Genomic DNA, 27,976 nt, shown 5'->3' on the forward strand with positions numbered 1-27,976 from the left:
AAAAAATAAGAATTAGGTGTCTATTACATATCCCCGAATATATTGTCTCAGGCGCAGGCCGGGTGTTTTAAAATACACGATAAAAAGTATTTTCCTCCAAAATATGGCTAAGAAGGAGCAAGTGTAACTCGTCTTTTCGTGTTTCTTAGTTTTGCCCGCCACACCCTTCGTGGTCCCGCCCGTTTGCCCTTAACTCACTAGACAGGCAGTTTCTGGCCACCTTCCGGGGTCCTGATTTTGAAAAGAGGAGCGGGCCAATCAGAGTGTGGAACGTTTTTTGGCGCTGCCGTTTGAGGCTGGACTGGAACAGAAGGTGGGCCGGCCGAGGTGGCTCCGGTTGTCTGTCGAGGCGGTGGGGCGGAGGCATGAGGAGGGACACTTGACTTTCAGTGAGCGCACCCGGATGTGCTGGCCGGGGGCGGCAGGCAGGTTGATGGAGGAGGGAGGGAGCAGCCTGTGAAACGGTGACGGCGGCCACCAGCCCGGGCGGGGACCGGGACTGGAAGAGGCCCCTGAACAGCCGGCTGGTCCGGCGACTGGGCTAGGGTGGGGGACTCGGGGCCGCAGGGACTAACGCCCAGCTGAGTCTGCGGGGGGTGGGGCAGGAGGGGCGAGGAGAAGGGTTGTCTTTACAGTTCGGAGAGAGACGAGGGCAAAGGGAGGTTTGGAGGAAGGTGGCCTGAAATAGTGAGAAGCTGGTAACGGGCGTGGTACAAGGAACCGAAAGGATATGGAAGAAAGAAGGGAGGTCTGTGTAAGTAGCCGAAAGGATTAAGTGACTAGAAAGAATGCCGGTGTAAGTGAAGGAAACGTGAGGTGTGGCTAGGTCAAAGGGCTAAGAGAAGACGGTCGGTGGAGCAAGGAAAAAGCCGTGGAAGTGGCTGGGGTCCGGGGCCGGAAGAGTGCCAGACGTGGCCGGAAGGCAGCGGAGCTGAGCGCAAAACTGAGAGTGTTCGGAAATTGGAAGACTTGGTGGCGAAAGAGGGTCAGGACTCAGATCCCACCTCGGAGAGTGGGCGACGTGTCCGGGATGTGGGATCAGAGGCTGGTGCGGTTGGCCGTTGTACAGCAGCTTCGGGCTGTTTATGGCGTTAAGGTCAAGGGTGGCCGTGGGCAGTGCGATCGCAGGAGACAGGAGACAGCAGCCACGGAAATCGTGGTAAGTTCTGGGGAAAGAGATTTAGGTTAAAAAAGGAGGGGGGCGTATTCCCTACCATCACTTATTACCGGGTCATGCTAAAATGTTCATTCTGTATGGATCCAAAAGAGAATATGTTTAAGTGTGTCAACTTCAGCAACACTGACATTTTGAACTAGATAATTCTTTGGGGGGCATTGGGGTTAGCTGTTCTGTGCATTATAGGATGTTTAGCAGCATCTCTGGGTTCTATGCTCTAGATGCGCATAGCGTGTCCCAATTGTGACAAATAAAAATGTCTCCAGATACTGCTAAGTTATTGTATTTTGAACAAGTTGCACGTGGGAAGGGAGACAAACACTACCCCACCACCACTGTTTGAGTAATGTTTGGAGAGGAACAAGGGGTACCAGTATCTTTTTTAAATGAATCAGTAGATGAGGTGTGACAGTATTAGAAATAGACTTTAGATAATAACTTTATATTCACGTATTTGAAAAGAACATGCTTGCTGCTTGGCTATATCATATTTTTGAGACATAAAGGTTTTTTTTTTAATTAATGAGTAAATTGAGAAACCACAGTGGAATGATTCAGAAGCTGTTGAATTTTGGGTGGTTGAGGTTAGGGGATTTCGAATGAGATTTTAATATCTCTACAGAATCGTCAAGAATTTCATTGTGAAAAATAAGTTGAATATAAAGCATTTTGTTTTAGATTTACTTGCCTAATTATATGGTGCTTTCTAAATACAGATGAAAACTAAAAATTTCATAACTCTTAATAGTTTATAGTTTCTGAAAGAAAATAAGTACTTGGAGAAGAAAACTGACAAATAATGTATATTCCTCTTAACAGCTTATAAATTCTGGAGAAATTATTTTTGTTGTTTGCAACTTATTGGCAACGTATTTGTTTATATTTAAAAACTAAGGGCTTCCCTGGTGGCGCAGTGGTTGAGAGTCCGCCTGCCGATGCAGGGGACACGGGTTCGTGCCCCGGTCCGGGAAGATCCCACATGCCGCGGAGCGGCTGGGCCCGTGAGCCATGGCCGCTGAGCCTGCGCGTCCGGAGCCTGTGCTCCGCAATGGGAGAGGCCACAACAGTGAGAGGCCCGCGTACCGCAAAAATAAAATAAAATAAAATAAAAAACAAAAAACTAAGTGGTTTCTTCTGATTGTAAAACTGGCTTTCCAAGATCTCAAATATAGTAGGTTTTGTACGTATATGAAAGAATTTGTATGCAGATTTTTTTCTTACCCCTCAAGAAAAACTGACACTTGGCCTTTAGAGTCAGATAGACCTGAGTTTGATTCCTGCTCTACCCCTACCTGGGGTGTGATCTTGGGCTGCTTGTCCTAAGCTTTAGTTTCCTACTCTATAAAATGGGAATGGTATCTCTCGTTGAGTTGTTTAGGGGATTTAAAAAAATTATAAGATCTGTAGATGAGACTAGCACACAATGCCTGTCACATGCCACTAGTTGTTACGATAATCAGAGGTCCTCATCCTAATTGGTAATCATGCTAGAAACCCTAATAAAAATATTCTAATAGAGAAATACAGAAGATCATTGTGTTAACAGGAACGAGATCTAACATGTTAGGTAATTATTTGAATACTAGATTTCTTTGGCTCTTTGGTGTTTGTTATCTAATGATAGTTTTGAGCTCTTTAAGAAACTTGCTAGACATCTTTTTAAAGATGATATTGTAAGTGATGTTCTAATACATAAAATTTTAAAAGCATGTTATTAGTTTTATTTTATGAGATTAAATTATAGCACTTACTTGTGAAGCCAGTTATTGAGCGTAATGAGACTTGAAAAAAAAAAAACCCTGAATTCTGGTTATGTAAGACATTTGTAAACTTACAATCAGCTTCAGCATCTGATTTATTTTTGCATTTTGTTTGGTTGCACAGTATCAAGAAAATTCTGATTTACCCAAATAAGGGGTTGCCCATACTAAGTTTTTTTTTTTCTTTAATTTTTTTTTTGGCTGCACCATGCAGCATGTGGGATCTTAGTTCCCCAACCTGGGATGGAACCTGTGCCCCCTGCCATGAAAGCACAGAGTCTTAACTACTGGACCACTAGGGAAGTCCCCCTAACTTTTTTTTTTTTTTAATAGCTCACCTTGAAATAATTGTAACAGCAACAAATATTCTTTGAATGTTTGCTTTGTCAGACACTGATGTTTTACATCTTTTAATTCATTTAATTCTCTCTGCAACTCTGATTTAGGACCTATATAAGGATACTGAGGCACAGACAATGACCGTTTAATCCAGGTCACTCAGCTAATAAGTGGAAGAGCCAGGATTTAAAACTTGGCAGTCCTGCCTCTAGGAGGCTCCTCACTTAAGCACTATGCTACACAGTCTTTTCTATATTCGTCAGTTAAATTGAGCCAGCTACTTGAAAAAGGACTGGTAAGATTTTGTCAAATCATTAAGAATACTGAATGATTTTGGCTGCACCGTGGTTTGCGGGATCTTAGTTCCCCAACCAGGGATGGAACCCAGGCTCACAGCAGTGAAAGCGTGGAGTCCGAACCAGTGGACCACCAGAGAATTCCCTGAATGATTTCTTATTATAAATAACAGGTTAAATAAGGTACTCTTACAACACAAGTGCTTCAAGAGCATTCATGGAGAGCAGATGTATCTAAACTAAATTAAATCACATATGATCTAAACTAAATCACATATGAGTGATTAGGTATGCCCACTTAATCTAATTTCATATAAGCAGACATATACAGGCTTGAATTTTTTTTTTAATTAATTAATTTATTTTTGGCTGCATTGGGTCTTTGTTGCTGGGCACGTGCTTTCTCTAGTTGCGGCAAGAAGGGGCTACTCTTAGCTGCGGTGTGCAGGCTTCTCATTGCGGTGGCTTCTCTTGTCGCAGAGCACGGGCTCTAGGCGCTCGGGCTTCAGTAGTTGTGGCACACGGGGTCAGTAGTTGTGGCTCGTGGGTTCTAGAACACAGGCTCAGTAGCTGTGGCGCACAGGCTTAGTTGCTCCACTTGCGGGCATGTGGGATCTTCCCGGACCAGGGCTCGAACCTGTGTCCTCTGCATTGGCAGGCGGATTCTTAACCATTGAGCCACCAGGGAAATCCCTTGAATTTACGTTTAAGTCCAAGGCAAAGCTACAACCTTCTTAATCAGTGACTCGTTTTTAAGAAGTTTGAATATATGCCCAAAGATAGTGGCAGATTCTTTATTCAGAGGTGTGCACAAACACTCAAGTTAACCAACATACAAATGTGCTCTTGGGATCTTCAAATGTATTAAAATTTGAATGCGAGTAATACATTCCACTCTGACTTTTTAAAATTGGTTTTGAAAGTACGACGTGAAATTTAAATTGTTTGCAGAATCCCTTCCTTGGATACCTCAGAACAGTTTGATTAGTCCTCTTCCATAGAGTGTGGAAAAGATAATCAGGTATAAAAGGAACCACCCTGATATAATTTTAGGAAGTACTGAGTGACAGGAATTACTGTTATAGGCCAATTTGGCCTTTTCAAGTTAGTATTTATAAGGTGACCAACAGAAAGTTTAAGGTCAGTATTTATATAGTTACTAAAGGAGCTTGTAGTATTTTCCAGAAATGTTAGCATATTGGGCCAAATTCTGTTTAAGAATTTCCTTACTGAACACTAAAGGGATTGATTTTCTGTTGTGGGATTGGAAACTGAGGGAATTTGCTGCGTTGCTTAAGGGCAATGACTCTATCTTGACCATTTTTGTACTCCCAGCATCTAGCATAATATCTAGTATAAAGTAGCTATTTTTTAACAAATATACTTGATGTAATTGTTTTCTGTGTCTCGACCAATAGTTTATTTCTGCTATCTTGTTTTATTTTGTGAGGTTTTTAATTTGCCTAATGTTTAAGAAAACTTATATTGAGCCTAATATTTGTGTTAGAGTAACTGACTTTGTCGTTTTAGGGTAAAATATTTGGAGTACCTTTCAATGCATTGCCCCAGTCTGTTGTTCCAGAATATGGACATATTCCAAGGTGAGCAAACTTTGAAATGAAGAGTAAATATTTCAAACTGGTATTGGAATGTTTAACAATAAATAGTTGAATGGCGCACAAAATTAGTTGGAACTAGCAAATGATTTTATTTCTCAACTAATGTTAAAAGTTGTTTTTTAAACTTTTGCATATTTTAACTTTTTAATTTGTACTCATTTTCAGGATTGAATTTTAAGGTTTAGTAATAAATAAATGTTAGAAAGCAAATTATTTTTGTTCTAAGGCAGAGTTTTCCGTTCTGTACCGATGTTTTCATTGCTGTTTTGATGATACTCAGTAATATACTAAACTACCAATTCATTTATAATTTTAATATTTTTTATCTTAGAATTGTTGGACAAAAGAATATTTAACTATCGGAGTATTTGTGAATATAAATTATTTAACACTTGAGCTTTTCTGTGTCACTATTTGTAAATAACCTTTTGGACTAACTGCATCAGAAGTTGCTAGGGAAGTTTACGGCTTAAGAAAATAGTTTAAAAATGCGTAGTAGAAAGATACTACCTTAGCTCTTACTAATTCATTTCCCCTCTATCCAAAGTAAGGTTCATTCTGGCTGCTCTAGTCTAATAACTTAGGTTTTTAATTGGTGCATTGTCCAAAAGTATTTGTTGAACACCTTGCTGCCTTAGAACAATTTTCCCTCACTCACCCTATAGATACAGATTCACAATCTTCATGAGGTAACCACTTACTATTTTGCTTTTTAAATGGCCTATGAAAGGTTTTTTTTAATGATGATTTTCAGCGTTTAGAATTGCAGTCATATCTCTAGTAATAATGACTAAATCTTTGTTGTAGTTTCTTTGTCTGCTTTTTTAAAAAGAAAGTTTTTCTGTCAGTTACTCTGCAACATTCAGCCACTATGCACCAGTACAATGCTTTCGTTTACTTGCAGCTGACATCCATTCAAATTTTTTGTTACCAGCTGTTACCTAAGCATCTAAAGCCAGTATTGTTAAAAATTATTCAGTATAAAGAAATTGAGCCCACACCTCTAAATGTGTGAAGGATTGTAAGGACTGGGATGGATATATCTGACTTTCTGACAGGTAATGTTGGTGAGAAAAAAAAAAAGCCTTGCCTTATTTTTGGGCAAATGTAGTTGATGGTAGGTTTTTTAAGCTATGTGTGCTGTGCAAGATCACCTGTGGAGAGAGAATAGGTAAAGAAATGGAGAAGGCCTTAGAGCCCTGGTTGATCCTAGGATGGAGAAGTCTGGCAGAAAAAGAGAAGCCAGAAAAAGTTTGAGAAAGAGCAGTCAGGGAGACAGCAGAAATTCCAAAAGTGTAGTGAAGAAGAGTATTTTCAGGGCCATCACAGAGTGGTCGAGTGTATCAACTGCTGGTAGGACAAGCAAGATAAAGACAGTGAACTGACCATGGATTTGGCAAGGCAGAGGCCATTAGTGATCTTGATGGAGTAATGGGGATGAGTCTGATTGCAGAGGGTTGAGCAAAGACTGGGATATGAAGAAGTGAAGGCAGTAAAAAAAAAGACAAATCTTGTGCTCTGAGCTGAAGCAGAGAAATGGATTAAGATTGGCAAGGATCGGGGATGAGCAGGCTCACTGAAGTTGTCATGGGTAAAAAGATGGGCTTTAGAGAAGAATTTAGGAAGCAAGAAGGGAAACTAAAAGTAACCTTCTATCACAGAGATTAAAGGAATTTGTAGCATCAGAGCTGAAAGGGGTGTAGTCTCTGGCAGGAGAATAGGATTTAGTGAGATGTGTGTCTTACCACCTAAAAAGAGTTCTCTCTTTCAGTTTTCTTGTTGATGCTTGCACATCTTTAGAAGAGCATATTCATACAGAAGGGCTTTTTAGGAAATCAGGATCTGTTATTCGTCTAAAAGCACTAAAGGTAAGCATATTCTTGAACTATAATTTTTCATTTGTACCACTTTTTAATTTGGTTTTTAGGATTGAAATATTTAGAACTATTACATGAATTATGGACAGAAATTGAGTTTGCAGAAAGCTTTTTTTCATGGCAGAAGAACCTTTTTCTTTTTTCCAAAATGTATATCATTTATATAATGCTTTTTTTAAAAATTGAGGTATAATTGACAAATACATTTAAGGTGTACAACCTGATGTTTTGATATATGTATATGTTGTGAAATGATTGTCATAATCAAGCTATTTATATTTTATAATGCTTTAAAAGTTTACAGAGTACTTTCAGATTCATGGTCCTTGTTCCTATAATGTACTATATGAAATGAAAATTTTTTTAAATTTTGTTTTTAGCCTTCTAAAGAGAAGTGATAAATACTAAAACAAGAGTTAAGAGAAATTTATTAAAGAAAGCTCTTTAGAGTATAAGAAAGGATACTTTATTTGCATTAAACCCTTAAGCCCCCGAACGCTCAAGATTGTTGTATTTATTTCAGAATAAACTGGATCATGGTGAAAGATGCCTGTCTTCTGCACCTGCTTGTGATATTGCAGGGCTTCTTAAGCAGTTTTTTAGGGAATTGCCAGAGCCCATTCTCCCAGCTGATTTGCATGAAGCACTTTTCAAAGCTCAACAATTAAGAACAGAGGAGAAGAATAAAGCTACATTGTTGCTTTCCTGTCTTATGGCTGACCACACAATTGATATATTAAGATACTTCTTTAACTTTCTCAGGAAAGTTTCTCTTAGGTGAGTAGTAATTAAAAGTTTTGGGAGATGGTAGTTTAATTTCTCAACTAGCTAGATTTACCCTTATGATAAGAAATTAAATTTCATTTGGCATGGAAATTTTTCTTAAAAATACTATATTTTTCCTTACTATAAGAGGTATACCCTGTATCATTTAAAAAAACAATATACCAAATATAATATTTCCTTGCTGTCTTAGGGTTGTCATGGTGGATGCCTTAATGGCTTATTGGTGTTTATAGGCTTCTTAGTCCATTGAATGGCTTCAGATTATTGTGTTTCTAAAATATTTGCGATTTGCTTTTCAAATTTTTCCCTTCTCCCTGCTGTCATTGAGACTGCTGGTTTTAGACATACTTGGCTGCCTTCAGTACTTTGAATTTTCTGTGTGTGGGTTTGAAAAATCAAAGAAATGTGTTCAATTTGTGTGGAAAAACAAAGCGTGAACTCTATGGGTAGCAATGTTTTTATGACATATATTTAAGCACAGAGAGGCTGTGTATTTCTGGTTCTGTCTTATTTCAAGCCAGTCATGTAGATGGGTAGATGAAGGATAACTGTGTCTTGATTTGTGTTTAACTGATAAAATAAGAGGTCTGCAAAATGTGCCCAATATGTTATTTTAACTCTGCATTTTTATCTTTAGCTCCATCTCATAAAACCTTTTTTCCTTTAAGGTGCAGTGAGAATAAGATGGATAGCAGCAATCTTGCTGTGATATTTGCACCAAATCTTCTTCAGACAAGTGAAGGGCATGAGAAGATGTCTGCTAACACAGAAAAAAAGCTACGATTACAGGCTGCAGTAGTACAAACTCTTATTGATTATGCATCAGATATTGGTAAGATGTAGTTGCATTATTAAATAATGGGATTTGTTTAAATGAGGGAGATCCCAGCTTTTTCTAAGTGAACTATGAAGACAACTGTTAGAAAGTGGCTATATACTATTGCAATGTTTTGAGGGGGAGTAGAGGAACCATCTTAATTGTGAACATTTTCGTTTAGGACATGTTCCAGATTTTATCCTAGAAAAGATACCAGCTATGTTGGGTATTGATGAACTCTGTGCTACTCCATCACTAGAAGGCTTTGAAGAAGGTGATTATGAAACTCCTGGTGACTGTAAGAGAAAGCGAAGACAAAGTGTAGGAGGTAAGCGGTCATGGCAGTCCTGTTTGTGGATGTACAGCAATTTGCTTTTGCCTGAAATGTGTTTGAACATAAAAAAGCATAAGCTATGGTGTATGCCTTTTTGGTGCTTACAGCATAGTTGGAGAGGCATGACATATGCATGTGAAAAATAAAAATGACAATATAATCTAATATTTATGTGCTAGATGTTTAACACAAATATTAACTGCATTCCAGGGAGAAAAGTTCCCTGGTTGTAATGACCAGGGACACTATAAAAAGAAAGTTAAACTGAACCTTCTTGAAGAATGGGTAGAATCTAGGAGAACTGGGTGGAGGGTCAGAATATTTGTATCCTATTCGAGGATGCTATGAAGAAAGATTTGTGTAAACTAGAAGTAATCTATGTCTGTGTCTGTAAGGTAGAAGTAATCTATGTCTGCATGACTTGAGTGGCTCAACCTAGGGATTAGGATGGTATTATGATAAGCTTGAACTCACACTAAAGAATTAGAACATTAAACTGGGTATTGGAGAACCATTGAAGGTTTGGAGAGAGGCATAACATGATTACACTATTTTAGAAAATCATCTGGTTTGGAGAATTGAGACTTGGAGGTAGGGAGAATAGTCAAAAATGTGTGGCAGTAGTCCATGTGTGAGATCATGACTTGAAACAATAATATAAATTAGCAGTATGAACTAAATAATGAAGGAAACATTACCAAGGAAGAATCAAAAAGAACCAAAGTTTCCTCTTGGTGGAATCAATCATGAGACTTCTTAATCTTCTTGATTGGGAAGACAGACTATTCCTCCAGTTGCCTTAGGAAATTTCTTATCTTTTGCGTATCAGAACCAATTTCTGTTAACTGTCCGATGCCTTTTTGAATCTTTTGGCTGATATGATTTTGCCTCCTCCTTGGTTTTTTTTTGCCTCCTTTGTAGATTTCCCTTATGCCTTCTTTGTTCTGTAACAAAGTACTGTACTGTACAGTACAGTACTGTAACAAAGTACCACAAAGTACCACAAATTACCACAAACTGGGTGGCTTAAAACAACCAAAATTTATTGTCTCACAGTTCTGGAAGCTAGAAGTCTGAAATCAAGGTGTTGTCTGGGCCATGTTCCCTCTGAAACCTTTAAGGGAGAATCTTTTCATGCCTCTTCGGGCTTCTGGTGGTGGCTATCGATTCTTGCCATTCTTTGATTTGCAGCTGCATCACTTCAATCTCTGCCTGTGTTGTCATATGGCGAACTCCCTAGGTGTTTCTCTGTGACACCAATCACATTGAATTAGGGCCTACCCTAATGACCTCATCTTTATTTTTTTCTTTTTTTTGAGTGAAAGCAGGTTTATTTTAGAGATACACACTCCACAGACAGAGTGTGGGCCATCTCAGAAGGCAATAGGTAGACTGTCTTGAAGGGCGAGCGGCCCTGAGGTGTGAGGGTCTTAGTTTTTATGGGCTGGTAATTTCATAGGCTAACAAGTGGGAGGAGTATTCTAACTATCTTGGAGGAGGGGTGGGGATTTCCAGGAGTTGGAGTACCACCCACTTTTTTGGCCTCTTATGATCGGCCTCTGAACTGTCAAGGCACCAGTGGGTGTACTAATGACCTCATCTTAACTTGAGTTCATCTGCATAGACCCTAATTCTAAATGAGGTCACATTCACAAGTACTGGGAGTTAGGACTTAAACATATCTTTTTGGAGCACACAATTCAACCCACAAAACTTCCTACCCCAAATTCAGATATTCTTGGATACAGATCATCTTATTACCCTTTTCCCTTTGTGATTTCATTCACTCCTGTAAGTTTCACTTATTGCATCTAAATAGATGAGCACTTAAATCTCTACCACTGTTATCTCACAAATGTCAAACCACTTTAGTAAAAGTCTCTACTAGGCAGACATCACACTTCTGCTTTTCCTTGGTGCTTGAGCTCAGCATTTTGAAATGATCATCTTCACCTTCTTTAAACTGGTTCTTCTCGAATTCTTTTTTCTATTAATGGTACCACCATTCTCTAGTCACAGCTTTAAGCCATAGGTGCCCAACTATTACTTTACCGTCTGTATTCACAGAGTTTTCAGGTTCTGTAAGATTCTATCTGCAGTGTTTACTGCATGTTTACTGTAAGAATTTCCTTCTTGGTCTTTGTGCCTCCTCCTTGAATCTGCCCTGCTTATTGCTGTCAAGGCGATATTCTTAATATATAATTCTAATCATGTATCTCACATGCATACCCTTCAGAAACTTTCATTAATACTGATATCTGTAGCCTGACATTAAAGATCTTTCATAGGATTGCTTTACCATGCCTTTCCACTGTATCCTATCTCTCCTTTATGCAGTCTATACTTTAGTCAAACTGCTTTCTTTATTCATTATTTTTAGACACTTTGTTCTTTTGCTTATACTTTTTGATATAATGTTTTACTTCCATCTACCTCTACTGTTCAAATAATATCCACTTGTCAAAACCCAGCCTAAATGTCTTATCCAGCAAGCTTCCCCACTCCCTTTTAAAAATTTACTGTTTATGTATTTTTATTGATCTGACATTGGTCTATAACATTATTGTAAGTTTCATGTGGACATTAAATTTCGACTTACCTATACACTGTGGTGTGCTCACCACCAAAAGTTTCATTTCTATCCATCACCATACAGTTGACCCCCTTTACGCATTTCGCCCTTCCCACACCTCTCTTTCCCTCTGGTAACCATAACTCAGTTCTCTGTATCTGTGTGTTTATTTTGGTTTATTTGGTTTGTTCATTTATTTTGGTTGTTTTAGTTTGTTTGGGATTTTTATTCCACATATGAGTGGAAGCATGTGGTGTTTGTCTTTGTCTGACTTATTTCACTTAGCATTATACCCTCAAGGTCCACCCATATTGTCACAAATGGCAAGATTTTGTCCTTTTTTATGGCTGAGTAGTATTCATTGTGTATATATATACCACATCTTCTTTATCTATTCATCCATTGATGGACACTTAGGTTGTTTCCTCCCCCTGCCCCATTTTATTTATTTATTTATTTTTACATCTTTATTGGAGTATAATTGCTTTACAATAGTGTGTTAGTTTCTGCTGTATAACAAAGTGAATCAGTTATACATATACATATATCCCCATATCTCTTCCCTCTTGCATCTCCCTCCCTCCCACCCTCCCTATCCCACCCCTCCAGGCGGTCACAAAGCACTGAGCTGATCTCCCTGTGCTATGCGGCTGCTTCCCACTAGCTATCTACCTTACATTTGGTAGTGTACATATGTCCATGCCTCTCCTTCGCTTTGTCACAGCTTACCCTTCCCCCTCCCCATATCCTCAAGTCCATTTTCTAGTAGGTTTGTGTCTTTATTCCTGTCTTACCCCTAGGTTCTTCATGACATTTTTTTTTTTCTTAAATTCCATATATATGTGTTAGCATATGGTATTTGTCTTTCTCTTTCTGACTTACTTCACTCTGTATGACAGACTCTAGGTCTATCCACCTCATTACAAACAGCTCAATTTCGTTTCTTTTTATGGCTGAGTAATATTCCATTGTATATATGTGCCACATCTTCTTTATCCATTCATCCGATGATGGACACTTAGGTTGTTTCCTTATCGTGGCTATTGAAAATAATTCTGCGGTGAACATAGGGATGCGTGTGTCTTCTCAAATTAGTGTTTTCATACTCTTTGAATAAATACCCTCATATGGAATGGTTGGATCATAAGGTGGTTCTAGTCCTAAATTTTCGAGGAATCTCCATAATGTTTTCCACAGTGGCTGCACCAATTTACATTCCCACCAACAGTGTATGGGGGTTCCATTTTCTCCACACCCTCTCCAACACTTGTTATTTCTTGCCTTTTTGATAATAGCCATTCTAACAGGTGTAAGATGGTATCTCATTGTGGTTTGGATTTTCATTTCCCTAATAATTAGTAATGTTGGACATCTTTTCATGTGCCTGTTGGCCATCTTTGTCATAAATTAATTGTCCATATATGTATGGATTTATTTCTGGGCTTTGAATTTTGTTCCATTGATATGTGTCTGTTTTTCTGCCAATACCAGGCTGTTTTGAATACTATATAGCTTTGTAATATAATTTGAAATCTGGGAGTGTGATACCTTCAGCTTTGTTCTTTTTTCTCAGGATTGCTTTGGCTTTTCAGGAATTTTTGCGTTTCCATATAAAGTTTAGGATTTTTAATTCTGTTGACATGAAAAATGTCATTGGGATTTTGACAGGGATTGCATTGAGTCTTTAGGTTGCTTTAGGTACTATGGACATTTTAATAGTGTTAATTCTAATAATGTATGAACACAGAGTATCTTTCCATTTCTTTGTGTCTTCTTCAGTTTCTTTCAACAGTGCCTTAGCATTTTCAATGTACAGGTCTTTTACTTCCTTGGTTAAATTTGCTCCTAGGTACTTTATTCCTTTTGTTGTGATTGTAAAATGGGATTGTTTTCTTATTATTTCAAATAGGTTTTTAGTGGAGTCTTCAGGGTTTTATATATATATATATATATATATATATATAAAAACTATGTCCTCTGCAAATAGTGACAGTTTTACTTCTTCCTTTCAATTTGGATATCTTTTATTTATTTATTTTTTCCTTTTCTGTTTGCTCTGGTTAGGACTTTCCATACTGTATTGAATAAGAGGGGTGAGAGTGGGCATCCTTATCTTCTTCCTGATATTAGAGGGAAAGCGTTCACCTTTTTGCTATTGAGTATAAGGTTGACTGTGGGTTTATCATATATGGCCTTTATTATGTTGAGGTACTTCCCTTTTATACCCATTTTATTGAAAGTTTTTGTCACAGATGGGTGTTGAATCTTGTCAAATGCTTTTTACATCTATTGAGATGATCATATGATTTTTATCTTTCATTTTATTAATGCAGTGTATCATGTTGATTGATTTGCGGGTATTTGATCCTTTTAATGTAGTGTTGTATTCAGTTTGTCAGTATTTTGTTGAGGATTTTTGCATCTATGTTCATCAGAGATACTGGCCTATAATTTTCTTTTTTTGCATTGTCTTGCCTGGTTTTGGTGTCAGGGAAATTTGGCCTCATAAAATGAGTTAGCACGTGCTCCCTCCTCTTCAGTCTTTCGGAAGCATTCGAGAAGGATAGGTATTAAATCTGTTTTGAATGTTTGGTAGGATTCACCTGTTTTGTTTTGTTTTTCGCCTTTGATTTCTTGATTGACCCAGTAGTTCAGTAGCATGTTGTTTAGTCTTCACGTATTTCTGATTTTTCAAGCTTTCTTCTTGTAGTTGATTTCTAGTTTCATACCATTATGATCGGAAAAGATGCTTGATATGATATCGGTCTTCTTAAACTTATTGAGACTTGTGTTGCAAGTTATGGTCAATCCATGAGAATGTTCCATGTGCTCTTGAGAAGAATGTGTGCTGCTGTATTTGGATGGAATGTTCTGTATAAATCTATTGAGTTCATCTGGTCTGATGTTTCATTTAAAACTGCTACTTCCTTGTTGACTTTCTTTCTGGATGAACTATCCATTGATGTAAGTGGGGTGTTAAAAGTCCGTACTGTTATCGTGTTGTCAGTTTCTCCCTTTAGGTCTGTTAATACTTGCTTTATATATTTGGGCACTCATATATTAGGTGCATATATATTAACTGTTGTTTCTTCTTGGTGAATTGTCCCCTTTATCATTATATAATGTCCACCTTTGTCTCTTGTTAACTTTTTTAGCTTGAAGTCATTTTTGTCTAATATGAGTATGGCTATACCCATTTTCTTTTGGCTGCCATTTGCTTGGAGTATCATCTTCCATCCCTTTGCTTTGAGCCTATGTTTGTCTTTAGATCTGAAGTAAGTCTCCTGGAGGCAGCATATAGTTGGGTCTTGTTTTTTAATCCATCCAGCCACTCTGTCTTTCGATTGGTGAATTCAGTCCATTTACATTTAGGATGATTATTGATAGATGAAGACTTAGTACTGCCATTTTATCTTTTGTTTTCTGACTGTTCTGTATCTCCATTGTTTCTTTTTCTTTGTGTTTCTGTCTGCCATTTTGGTTCGATGGTTTTCTATGATGTTTTTCTCAGTTTTCTCTTTTATGTTCTGTGTCTCTGCTCTAGATTTTTATATATATATATATATATATATACATATTTTAAATAAATTTATTTATTTTGTTTGTTGATTTTTGGCTGCGTTGGGTCTTCATTGTTGCACAAGGGCTTTCTCTAGTTGTAGCAAGCAGGGGCTACTCTTCGTTGTGGTGCGCGGGCTTCTCATTGCGGTGGCTTCTCTTGTTGCAGAGCACAGGCTCTAGGCATGCAGGCTTCAGTAGTGTGGCATGTGGGCTCTAGAGCGCAGCCTCAGTAGTTGTGGTGCACAGGCTTAGTTACTCTGCAGCATGTGGGATCTTCCCAGACCAGGGCTCGAACCCATGTACCCTTCATTGGCAGGCAGATTCTTAACCACTGCACCACCAGGGAAGTCCCTCTAGATTTATATTTTCTGATTACTATGAGGTTTGTGTAAATTGTCTTACAGATAAAAATCCTTTTTCTGCCAATAGCGTCTTACTACCTTCATTTGCCTATATGAGTTTCATCCTTTTCCTTTTACCTTTCTGTTGCCTGAAATTGTCTCTTTATGTTTTGTGTTCTCTACCAAATTGAAGTAGCTATAGTTTTACTGCTTTTTTCCCTTTAACCTTTATTATAGAATTGTTTGACAGCTTATTTTGATATAGAGTTGCAATTTTCTGATTCTGTTTATCATCTTACTCAAAATTTTGTTTACTTTTGCCTTTTTGTTTTCTGGTAGAAGAGTTCCTTCCAGCATTTCTTGTAAGGCAGGTCTAGCACTGATGAAGTCTGTCAGCTTCTGTTCATCTGGGAAACCCTGTATTTCTCCTTCACATCTGAATGATATAGCTGACAGTTTTTATCTTTAAATATATTGAGTATGTCATTCCATTCTTTCCTGGCCTGTTGAGTTTCTTTGGATGGCGCCATTGTCTACTCAGTCATCAAAGTCAGAATTCTAGACGTCCTTATCTGCTCTTTCCTCACTCGCACATCCCACTATCACTTTGATCTCTTAAATACCTTTAATAATGCCTCCATTTCCATAGCTGCTACCTCAGTTAAGACCTTCTTCTCTTGCCTGGCTAATTCCCACTCTTCCTTCAGGTCTCAGCTTAAATACCAGTTCCTCAAGGATACCTCCTCTAACTCCACAGTCTAAATCCATTGTTATATTTGTACTTCACACTATTTACCCATTTGTCAATAGGTATTTATTTCCTTAGTATATTTAATGTTTGTTTCCTCCAATAGAGTAAGTTTTGTAAAGGTCACTGTTTCATATTTTGGCCACTGTTGTATCTTCATTGTGTCTGACACATAATAGGTACAAAATAGATATTTGTTGAATGACTGAATAGCATACTTAGAAGAAACTTTAGCTAGTTTGCCTGTCTCCATCCAAGGAGGCTTACCCCCCAATAAATCTGTCATACTGCTGCAGATTTAGTGATTTTCCTAAAGTGCAGAAATGATGACTTTGTTCCTTTTTGCCTTTGGAGAAGTTCAAGTTCTTCAAAATGATACACAGCCCTGTTCTGCCTAATACACAAGACTTATCTCTTACCGTATCCACTGTTCACTGTTTGCTCTAGCAGTATCAAACTCCTGGTTTCTAGTATACATAAATTCTCTTTTTTCTTACATACCTTTGCATATACTAGTCACCTTGCCTGAATTCTACCTTCCACCCTAATCAACACCTACAAATCCTTCAGAACACTGTCCAGGTTTTATTTCCCTTGCAAAGATTCCTCTCTTAATGCCATTTCTTTCCTTCCTCAAAAGGTAATGATTTCCTCTTCCATACTCTTTCTATACATTATAGATACTTGTTTTACAGTTCATTCTGTATTTATTTATTTGTATGTTTTTTGTTTTTGTTTTTGATGTGGACCATTTTTAAAGTTATGTTTTTAGTTTTTTGACTGTGAGACATGTGGGATCTTAGCTCCCCGACCTGGGATCGAACCCACACCCCCTGCATTGGAAGGCAAAGTCTTAACCACTGGACCACCAGGGAAGTCTCTCATTCTGTATTTAATGTCTTCCTATTTATCTATTTTTTTTTTTTTTGAGAGATATGAGAGTATAAGAGGGGAATGAAATACAAATATATCCTTTAGTATTTTTCCCCTATTTTGAAATAATTCCTTTTACATGACCTTAAGTGACTTTAAAACATATAAGCTGATATAAACTTAGATGCTAAAAGACCACAAATAGCAATATGAATTATTGATAAAAGTTAGGTAAATGTTGTTATAATTGATTATATGATTATAAATATGCCTTGCATTTCAGATTTTGTTAGTGGAGCATTAAATAAACTTAAATCTAACAGGACACCCTCTATTACACCTCAACAGGAAAGAACTGGTAGGTATTATATATATTTATTTAAGTGGACATTTATATATATTATACAAAAATTAATTACGATAATGATTACCTAACTTATTTTGTTTAATCAATTCCAAATGTAATTTTTAGTGGAGATATTGTACTATAATATTATGACATTGGATATATATATGTAATACATAATATATAATTACATTGGATATAATGAACGTAAAATTGTAGGTATGAATTTATTTTAGTCTATTGTTATATCTTTGATCTTCTGAATCATGTTCTTCCATTTGTAAGTTGGATGATATTGAACATGTGAAAATAAATCTCATTTTTATTTTAGAACCAGAAGTTTATTAATATTTGTTCCAATTTTTTTTTTTTTTTTGGTTTGCTTGTGGCTGAAATTATTCAACCCAGTAATAGAAAATTTGATCACTTGTTTTGTTTTCTAGATTGAAGACATTAACTGGTTAATACTCAGTTATGATGAAAATCAAAAATATTTAGATCAGTTTTTGTTTCAACACCTTGATTATAATTTTTCTTGCCTATTTAATACTCTTTAATGTGAATTATATGCATCTTTTAGTCTATTTGGTGTTGAAGTTACTAAGAGTCTGGCCTCTTTGCAACTTCACTGTTTTTATTTTAAGTAATTGCATAGTGTTAATTTAGTTTTATAATATATATTTGATAATGTTAATGTAAACATATCCCCCCCATTTTTGGTTCTAAGAAATAGCTTTATAAGAAGAAATTATATAAAGTGTTTGTATTTTATCAACTTTGTGGGAGAAAAAACAAGTTTTCTTTTTTTCAGCCCAGCTATCCATTTCACCAATGATTCTTACACCAAATGCTAAGCGTAAACTACCGGTAGATTCCCATGGTTTCTCAAGTAAGAAAAGGAAGTCCATCAAGCACAATTGTAACTTTGAGTTGTTGCCAGGTAATCTCTTCAGTAGCACTTCTACACCAGTATCAGGTAACAAATAGAATTTATATAATTGGGTTATAAACATTAACATGAATGCCTATTCTGGGCAAAGTGCTATTTCATATTAATATGACCCTTTAGGAGCCAGAGTTTTATTCTCTGTTTTATCAGATCTCTGAATTTTATAAAGTCCCCTAACTTTTAAAATAGACAGTGGTTCAGTATAATTTGTGTGTGTGTGTGTGTGTGTGTGTGTGTGTGTGTGTGTGTGTGTGTGTTTTACTGCCATGCCTATTGAAAGTTATGGGTCACTGTGGATAGGATAGCACTTGTGCTCAGGTTTTACGTGATTGAACATCCTAAATTCTACTTTAGTTACTTCTGGATCTGTAGCTGTGGCTGGATTGCTGTCTTTTGTTGAGTTGAGGTCACCAGCGTTTGAGCATCTCTGAATCCAGAGTAGGGGTGTTACCATTGAAGTACCATTGTGGGTTAATTTGGGGGGCAGTATTTTTAAAGTTTTATACTCAAGTGGCTTTTATAAAAAGCCATCCTTATGGCATGGTTTCCACATCCCTTACCAGCCCAGCCATTTTATTCCAAATGAAATACAAGTTCCTAATGTGGCCAACCAGAGCCTTCAGAGAAAAATATAATCATGCTAATTTGAATACCAAATTTTTGTTAGTGTGATCTTGGATTGAGTCGGCTCCTTTAGCATGTGTAGAATACAAGTTGGCTCGTATTAACCTGTGGTCAACCCAAAATGAATTGAAACTCTAAGCCCAGAGTCTTCCATCTCATATTTGTGTCACATTTAGACAAAATGTGAGTAGCCTCTGATTCTTTTAGATTTTCTTTGGTTTCAGACAATGTTAAGAGTTTCAATTTGAATTTGTTAGCTGGGTTATGAGGTTTTCTTCCCAAAAGCCTCTCTTTCGCTTTTGTTATCCGAAAGATTTACATTTTCCTTGTTTGTTGTATTAAAAAGGTGAACAGAATAGCAACTTGTTCTCTATGGTTCTTCAGGTTCTCTGTGGTTCATTAAAGTGTAATGATAAGAACTCTGAAGCTATGTCTGTAGTTCTATCTGTATTCACAGGCTGGAGACTTAAACTCCTTTAAAGTAACTTAGTGTGTTTTTAGTATTTAAAGGCTTTCTGCTTTGGAGGACTACTTCCAAGTGACAGATGTGAATCATAGTTCTACCTGCCTTTGTTTATTAGCAATACATCATCTTCCCCAAGAAATGAACCTGCAGATTCCTTCTCTCCAAGTTCCCCAAAAATAGATTAAACATTATGTTACTGTAACATTAGCGAAACTTCTTTTATAAAAAAATTAACAAGTTCAGCATCAGTAATTCTATTATTTTAACTCACCATTTTTCTTTGACCCTTTCTCAGCCACAATTCAGTAAATTGCATCTGCAAAATTGAAAATGAGTTGGTTTCTAAGTTTGGATTATAACAGATATGATGCTTTTCTTTAATATATGTAGGCAACAAGATTAATCTACAATCCATAGTGTACTTATTTTTAATTTTTTTCTAATATGTGTTGTAACTGTGTGTTATTCCATCTATTCTGACTGTGCCTCCTTGTCACCACTGATATATTTTCAAGATAACTAGACTGCAGCCCTAGAATAAAGCTACCTATGTCACATTGGATATATCATATTGCCTCCAAGCTTTCTTTTTAGCCAAATGCACCCAAAAAGTCACTGTAATGGTTGTATTATTTTCTGGTTTTGTAATTGAAAAAACATGGATATTTCTGTTTGGGGACCTGTGAATTCTTTATCGATACCAATGATAAGTTGAGAGGGTTCATGTTTGTTGAGTGTATCCTGGGCAATATTCAAATACAAATCAAATGTATATGGAGCCTTTGCTCATAACTATTATACTTTTCCCTAATTTTTTATTATAGTTGGTTTCATGGTATAGTGTTAAATAACTTAATCAAAATGAGCTGTTGTAACCTCCAGTTGTTATCATGGAACATGGCAGTAGCCAAGTGGTTAGGTGTATGTTATAGATCATCAGTTTTTGTTTGTTTGCCAAAACTTTTGGACAAATTGCACTCCAGAGTCAGGTAGACAGCAAGTTGGCTAGCAGGTGCATACTGGATACTCAGATACTAAATTGTTTTTCAGTAGTTTATTTTTGATAAGAGCATTAATTAATCTTATGTACCAGGTACTGTGCTAGACATCTTATATACGTTATAGTAATATTTATATTCACCATAGAAGTCCAGTTTTAGAGCCTAAAGCCATTTAGTAAGTGGTGGACAAACTCAAGTCTGTCTCGAAAGCTTGCTCCTTCTCCAATCTGCAACAGTGCCCACCCCTCCCTTGTAGTATTAAAAGAGTTTAAAGCAAAACTCTAATATAAAAATAATGTTTAATCTGACCTTTAATTGGTAACTAAAAAGTAAGAAATAGATTTTTTTTTTCAGTTGACTTGGGTTATTTGACCCCTGAAGATTCTAACCAGAAATTATGTGATTTTGTGGTTGTTTAGGGGTGGAAATTAAGACTTCAAATCTAATTGCTATTAATATTTTATACTTTGAAAAGAAAATGAGTATGTGTGGTCTATCACGTGTGGTTATTTTTATAGTTCACTTTGATACAAGCCCAGAAGGGTCATCTCAGAGTTCACTCTCTCCTGTCGCCGTCAATGGAAACCATTTGATCAGTACAGGTGTGCTAAGGCGAAGTAAAAGGCTTGCAAGCAAAAAAGTTTGCAGGTAATTTATCCAGGTTGGATAAAAATTTGGTATATACAGTTAATAAAATATTTTGTGTCTTTCTACTGAGAATCATAATTTTTAAAAATGCCCTTTGCCTTTATAGTCTTATTAATCAAGTGCATATCCTCTAGAGAAAGATTCCTAATTTGAATCCATTTTACTTGCTTAAAATCCTATTTTATGTTGATGTGTGTAATTTTTAAATTTCCTTTTAATATAAAAAGCTAGTCTACCCTAATGATTCTCGTTTATAAGTGACTAAACTCTGGTGATAAACAGGAAAGTTTATTTTATAAAATACTTGTATTTTTTATGCAAATACAATGTGTTCCTATATGGTATCTTAAACCTAAAAAATTATTACTCTATTCAATTACTAACAATGTGATTTGCTCTGGACTTTCAAACTTTATTTCGTAGGAATTCCAGTTCTTATGCTATAAACTGATGTTTTTAATTTGACTCTTTCTAGGGTGGAATCAGGAAAAGCAGACTGCTTCTCTCCTAAAATCAGCCGTAAAGAAAAGGTTCGAAGATCTCTTCGTTTGAAATTTAATCTAGGGAAAAGCAGCAAAGATGGAGTAAGTGTCTTTCACCATTTCATTGAAGTTTATATTAGGATAAAGCTGAAGACTTGATGCTAAAAGACTCTCTCAACCCTGCCTCTCTTCCATCTACTGTCCCATTCTCTGCTCTTCTTTATACCAGCCCTTACACTTGAGTTGTTATCTCCAGTTCCTCCTTTTCTATTCTGCTGAAATCAATTCCAGTGAAGCTTTCATCCCCAACACTCACTGAAACAGCTCTCATAAGATCACTCATGAATTGAGCATTGCTCAGACCAGTCCTTGTTAGCCTTGATATGTCAGCAGCATGTAACCTGGCTGATGACTTGCTCCTCTCTGGCATACTTTCTTTCCTTGCTTCAAGGACATATAGTCTCATGATTTTCTTCCTTCTTTGTCAGTTAATTTTCTAATTCCTTTACATTGGAGTGCCCAAAACTTTGCCCTTGGGTTTTTCTTTTCTCACTCCACTCACTCAGGGTGATCATCAGCTCTAAACATCATGTATATACTTACGACTTATATACTTACGACTTCAAGCTTATATACTTACGACTTGAAGTTTATATCTCTAGCCCCAAATGCTCTCCTGAACAACTTGACTGTTTAACCGACCTACCTACTTGACCTCCCTACTTGGGTGTTGATCCCAAGTAGGGAGGTGTTGACATCTCAAGTGTAACCTGCCCCAAATAGAGCTCCCAAGATGCACTTCTCCACTGTTGGTATTTCTCCACTCCTCCCCGTCTCCTCCACCCACACTTCTATTCTACCTGTAGTCTTCACCATCTCACTTATGGCAACTCATTCTTCTAATCACTTAGGCCAAAAACCATGCAGGCATTCTTTTTTTTTTTTAACATCTTTATTGGAGTATAATTGCTTTACATTGTTGTGTTAGTTGCTGCTATATAACCAAGTGAATCAGCTATACGTATACATGTATCCCCATATCCCCTCCCTCTTGCGTCTCCCTCCCACCCTCCCTATCCCACTCCTCTAGGTGGTCACAAAGCACTGAGCTGATCTCCCTGTGCTATGCGGCTGCTTCCCACTAGCTATCTATTTTACATTTGGTAGTGTGTATATGTCCATGCCATGTATATGTCCATGCTTTCTCACTTCGTCCCAGCTTACACTTTCCTCTCCCCAAGGAGAGGAAACGGTCCTCAAGTCCGTTCTCTACATCTGCATCTTTATTCCTGTCTTGCCCCTAGGTTCTTCAGAACCACTTGTTTTTTAGATTCCATATGTATATGTTAGCATATGGTATTTGTTTTTCTCTTTCTTACTTCACTCTGTATGACAGACTCTAGGTCCATCCACCTCACTACAAATAACTCAGTTTCGTTTCTTTTTATGGCTGAGTAATACTCCATGGTATATATGTACCACATCTTCTTTATCTATTCACCTGTCCATGGATACTTAGGTGGCTTCCATGTCCTGGCTATTGTAAATAGTGCTGCAGTGAACATTGTGGTACCTGTCTTTTTTTGAATAATGGTTTTCTCTGGGTATATGCCCAGTAGTGGGATTGCTGGACCATATGGTAGTTCTATTTTTAGTTTTTTAAGGAACAACCATACTGTTCTCCATAGTGGCTGTATCAATTTACATTCCCATCAACAGCATGCAGACATTCTTGACCCCTCACTTTCTCTCACATGTACCGTCAAAACCATTAGGGAATCCTGTCTAACTTCTGCTTTCAGTCTATCCAGGCTGACTATTTCTCACCAGTACTACATTTCTAACCTTCTCTAAGTTATGTCATCTGGAACTTGGATTACTACAAGTTCCTACTAGTAGGTCTACCTGCTTCTACCTTGCTGAAGTACTAGAGCCAAAATTATCCTCTAAAAACCAGAGTTAAATCATGTCACTCATGTCACTCCTCAGCTCAGAACCCTTCAGTGACTCCTTGCTTCACTCTGAGGGGAAAAAAAGAGAAGCCAAAGTTCTTACACTGATCTGCAGTGCCCCGCATGATCTGTTCCTGGCCTCCCTCTTGGAGCTCTCCTCCTGCCACCCTCCCTTGCTCTCTCGGCTTCATTCACTTTTGCCTCCTGCAGTTTCTGAAGTGTGCCAGACCTTGCTTCAGCCTTAGAGGCTGCACTGGCATTTTCCTGTTCTGGAATGTTCTTCCCCCTCATACCTTCATGACTGTCGCTCTCATTTTTCTTTACTCACAAATCATCTTCTGTTCACTGTGTTTAAAATTATACCCCACCCTTCACCACTCCGTATCCTCCTTACCCTGCTTTGCTTTTGTCCTTAGCACTTTTCACCTTATATATTGTATATTATACTTTATAGTTTATTGTCTGTCTTCTGGTCTAAATCTGCCCATCAAGAATGTAAATTCCATGAGGTAAGATTTTGTTCTGTTTTTCTGTTTTCTTTCACTCTTGTGAACAGGTACTGGCACAGTCATCACACACACAAAAAGTTTTTTAAGTTAATTTGTGAGGCTGTTTTTATTTTAGATCATAAAATATCCACTAATAGCCAAGTCAAATGCTTATAATTTTCATCAGCATGCATGCAAGTATATTGTGTTTGCTATAAAATTGTTCCTCAATTATATACACACCTTTTAAAATCAGCTGTAGAGGATTTTGATAACTACAAAGTAATATTTTGAATTAACTAGGTTTATTTCTTAACCAAAACTTTTTCATTTTGTTCTGTACAGAATGTGTGTTCTGGTGTCGATAGATCTGAAAATGTTGGTCGACGACTTGCAAATCAACAAAGTTTAAAAAATAGGATTGAATCTGTAAAAACAGGTCTGCTTTTTAGCCCATATATTGATGAAAGATTAACAAAAAAAGGTATATTTACATGATATTGTTAGAGTTTTATCCCAAAAGCCTACTTTCGTTGTTTTTTAAAAAATTTTCTTCCCATTTTAGTGAGATATAATTGACATATAACCTTTAGTTGTTTTTAATGATAAAATATATTAAGTAATTTACTATTCTAGAAATTGAAAATTCGTGTTTGAATAATGAAAATATTGGAATTGCAATGTATTTGTCTATGAATAATTGGAGGATCTTTAAAAATGTAAATATAAAGATGTTTGACATATTTATAGGTAAAAATTATCTCTTTTAACACAAATCTAGTTTATCGGAATTAAATGCTTAGTATTTAATTTGTCATGTATTTGAATAACATTTCAAAACTAGGTCAGATATAAATGATTAAAAACACTGAACTGCTTTATTTTAGGTTCAAAAAAGATCAGTAAGTCTGAGGAAAACTTATTAACTCCAGAGCGACTAGGTGGAAGAAATTACCGGATGTCTTGGACAGGACCTAGTAATTCAAGTTTTCAAGAAATAGATGGAAATGAAGCTTCTCCAATAGATGCAGTTCTTGAGGTGGAAAACTCTTCCTTGGAGACCGATATGATGGTTGAAAAGTCACCTGTTAGGTCATATGAGCTTACCCCTTCTAATGTACACAGTAGGCATAATAACAACGTAACTGGCAGCTCTCTTAGTGGGGATGAAAATAACCTGACCACAGAGACTGTGGTGAAAATTCAGAAAGCATTTTCTGAATCTGGAAGTAATCTTCATGCATTGATAAATCACAGGCAGTCGTCATTAACTAATGTAGGGAAAGTAAAATTTAATGAAACATCTTCTATCAAATGTAGCACAGAAAAAAATCTATTTGAAATTAATAATTTCACTGTGATAGAATCCAATGAACACCACACTAGTAAAGATGAAATTAGTTTTTCAGAAAGAGACTTCTCACTACATCAAACTCAAAAATTGGGTAGAGAAGCCCCTATAAAATGTTACTCAACTCAGATGAAGATAGAACTAGAAGACAACATTCATTCGAATATACCAAAAGATTATTTAAGCAAGCAGGAATTGTCCAGTGATGAACAAATAAAGAAACAAGAGTCCCCAAGGGATACACTAAGTACTAAATTAAAGGAGAATGAAAATATGATTGAAGAGAACTTACTGAAATGTGCAGCTTCTAGAGAGGACGTGGCTAGCGCCTCTTCCTCAGAGCAGATTGCGTGTAATAGTGCAAACCTGTCAAAACCTAGGCCTGTGAGAATTGTTAAACAGCAGTCACTGGTGGAAACATGTGATAAAACGGTTTCTGAACATTTACAAATGACAGAGCATGGAAAGGTTTCAGACCACATACAGTGGTTTAACAATCTTTCTTTAAATGAACCAAATAGGACAAAAGTTAAATCACCTCTTAAGTTTCAGCGTATGCCTGTCCGTCAGTCTGTCAGAAGAATTAATTCTTTGATGTTGTATGGTGGACAACCTCCAAGACATAAACTAGCAAGTCTTGGTGATGCTGCTTCTCCTCTGGTTAAATCAGTGAGCTGTGATAGTGCTCTTCCCTCTCATGTAGAATGTACATCAAAAGATTGCTCTATTCCATGTACCAGATCAAGTCCTAAAGAACAGAAGTCTACATCATGCAAACAGTCGAATGTTGATGCGATTTCAAAATCAAGCATGGAGGTAACTTCTACATCTTTCTCACAAATGAAGAGGCACCCAAACTCTGGAAATGCTTCTCTTGGGTCCACCAGAGTTTGTAAGCAGGAAGTGATATCTAATGGCCAAATTAAGGTTCCCTTGGATGATCTGACAAATCATGATATAGTAAAATCTGTTGTAAATAATGATATGGGCTTTTCTCGTGGCATAAATAACAGGGTCCTTAGAAGACCATCAGATAAAGAGAGGGTCTGGTATAAAGGTTCTCCAAAAAATCCTATTGGAAAAGCTCAACTACTACCAACAAGTAGACCTGTAGACTTGTAATTGGTAAATGTTATACTACTTGTCATTAATGTAAATAAAATTAGCAATTGGTGATATGACTTGCAAGGTAATCTACGTGTTAGTTTGTAGCTCAGAATGATTGGTGTGTGATCAATTTTAATTTCATTGCACAAGCAACTTGAATTCTTAAGCTTGTATAAATGATGACTTTGTTTTTCTTAATTATGGCAATATTTAAACTTATTAATTTTATTGTCATCTCTCAAAGCAGAGGTTACACTTTACTTTTTTAAAGAAATTGTTGACTGGGTTTTTAAGAAATTAATTTTTGAAAATTGCATGAATTTTATTTTTTAACATGCGATAGAAGAATGGAATGAGTTGTGCCTATTTCCTGTTACTCCTAAATCAGATGAGGTTTCTCTAAGAAATGTCTAACACAGAGAGAGAGAGAGAGATAAGCCCTGCAAATCTTAGTTCCCAAATTCCGTTAATGTTTATTGTCTTTATTAAAGTCCCTAGAAATTAATTTGTTTCAATAGCATCTTAATCCTTTATTCCTTTTGGGTGCAGAGTAATTAGACATATATTGTCTATAGATGTGACAGTGTGTTAACTTGAACTAAGAATAATGGCTAATGCAGAATGACAACTCAAGTGTGCTCATATAGTATGATGCTGCAGAAGTAACTGTGACTTTAAAGCCATACTATGTTTTTTAAAGTTAATTTGCACAAGTACATTTATATCTGTTTTGTCCAATATAGAATTTAAAATGTTTTAAGAGGGAGTAATTAAGCTTGGAAGATTTTAATCAAAGTGATTGCTTATATACAGATGCTTGATTTTAGACTTTGAAATAGTTGATGCACCTCTGTACATTTACCTTGGATTCTTACACTTTGGATTCCTACAGGAGCCTGTGATGGTTTTGTCGTGTGTGTAAATGTTATTTATTTAGCAAAGACATTAAAGATAACTTTCTGGAAAATGACTTGCCTGAGACTCTAATGAAATTCAAAATAACCTTTTAGAATTTGACCCAAATTGTCAAGCAAATCTATCTAAATTTATATTTTAAATTATTAGAAATAACAAATCTTTAAGGAAAGAATAATATCAACAGTAGAGGGTATTCTCTGAGTTTTGGAGGAAGGAATATGCATGCAGACTCAACCACTAAAGACAGTTTTGCAGGTCAGTTGTTAGGGTGCCACATTCAAGCTTGGGGCAGAATAGAACCACACTGCACACCATTCGGAGCAACCAGGCAGCATGAATTTGTGTGAGGAATTTAAAGTCATCAGAGGTTTGCTTTACCAGGTTCTCCCTAATAGCAGTACATCTGTTTTATTTCAAAGCTATTTCCTGTTTCTATATTCACTACCTAGGAATCGACCCTTTCTCAGAATTAGTAAGTATTTACTTATATAAAGACTAAAAATCTGTAGATATAAACATCATGTTTATCTGACATGAAAACAGG

At 36.7% G+C, this 27,976-nt stretch overlaps 1 protein-coding gene across 4 annotated transcripts; it reads left to right on the forward strand.

Moving 5' to 3' along the window:
* Window positions 1-302: 302 nt before the first annotated feature.
* Window positions 303-27,475, forward strand: ARHGAP11A (Rho GTPase activating protein 11A). 4 transcript variants are annotated; one of them, XM_030844093.2, is made up of 12 exons: window positions 303-1,159; window positions 5,103-5,173; window positions 6,963-7,059; window positions 7,592-7,845; window positions 8,523-8,686; window positions 8,853-8,999; window positions 17,384-17,458; window positions 18,258-18,422; window positions 21,005-21,134; window positions 21,610-21,718; window positions 24,402-24,540; window positions 24,944-27,475. In XM_030844093.2, the coding sequence occupies exons 1-12, from the start codon at window positions 1,031-1,033 to the stop codon at window positions 26,527-26,529; spliced, it is 3,066 nt and encodes a 1,021-aa protein (XP_030699953.1). In that variant the 5' UTR covers window positions 303-1,030; the 3' UTR covers window positions 26,530-27,475. The 4 variants fall into 4 exon arrangements, with proteins under 4 accessions (XP_030699953.1, XP_030699955.1, XP_030699954.1 ...); XM_030844095.2 differs by having other exon boundaries at window positions 18,258-18,386; XM_030844094.2 differs by having other exon boundaries at window positions 8,529-8,686.
* Window positions 27,476-27,976: the final 501 nt, after the last annotated feature.

This window comes from Globicephala melas, chromosome 2 (assembly GCF_963455315.2).
Source record: "Globicephala melas chromosome 2, mGloMel1.2, whole genome shotgun sequence".
Classification (NCBI taxonomy): domain Eukaryota; kingdom Metazoa; phylum Chordata; class Mammalia; order Artiodactyla; family Delphinidae; genus Globicephala; species Globicephala melas.

Bases quoted from the DNA above. Each gene is read 5' to 3' on its own strand.
- ARHGAP11A (XM_030844093.2), top strand. From the start codon at position 1,031: ATGTGGGATCAGAGGCTGGTGCGGTTGGCCGTTGTACAGCAGCTTCGG. The intron at 8,687-8,852 runs GTAAGATGTAGT...ATTTTCGTTTAG, and splicing joins TGATTATGCATCAGATATTG to GACATGTTCCAGATTTTATC. The intron at 18,423-21,004 runs GTAACAAATAGA...TTATTTTTATAG, and splicing joins CACTTCTACACCAGTATCAG to TTCACTTTGATACAAGCCCA.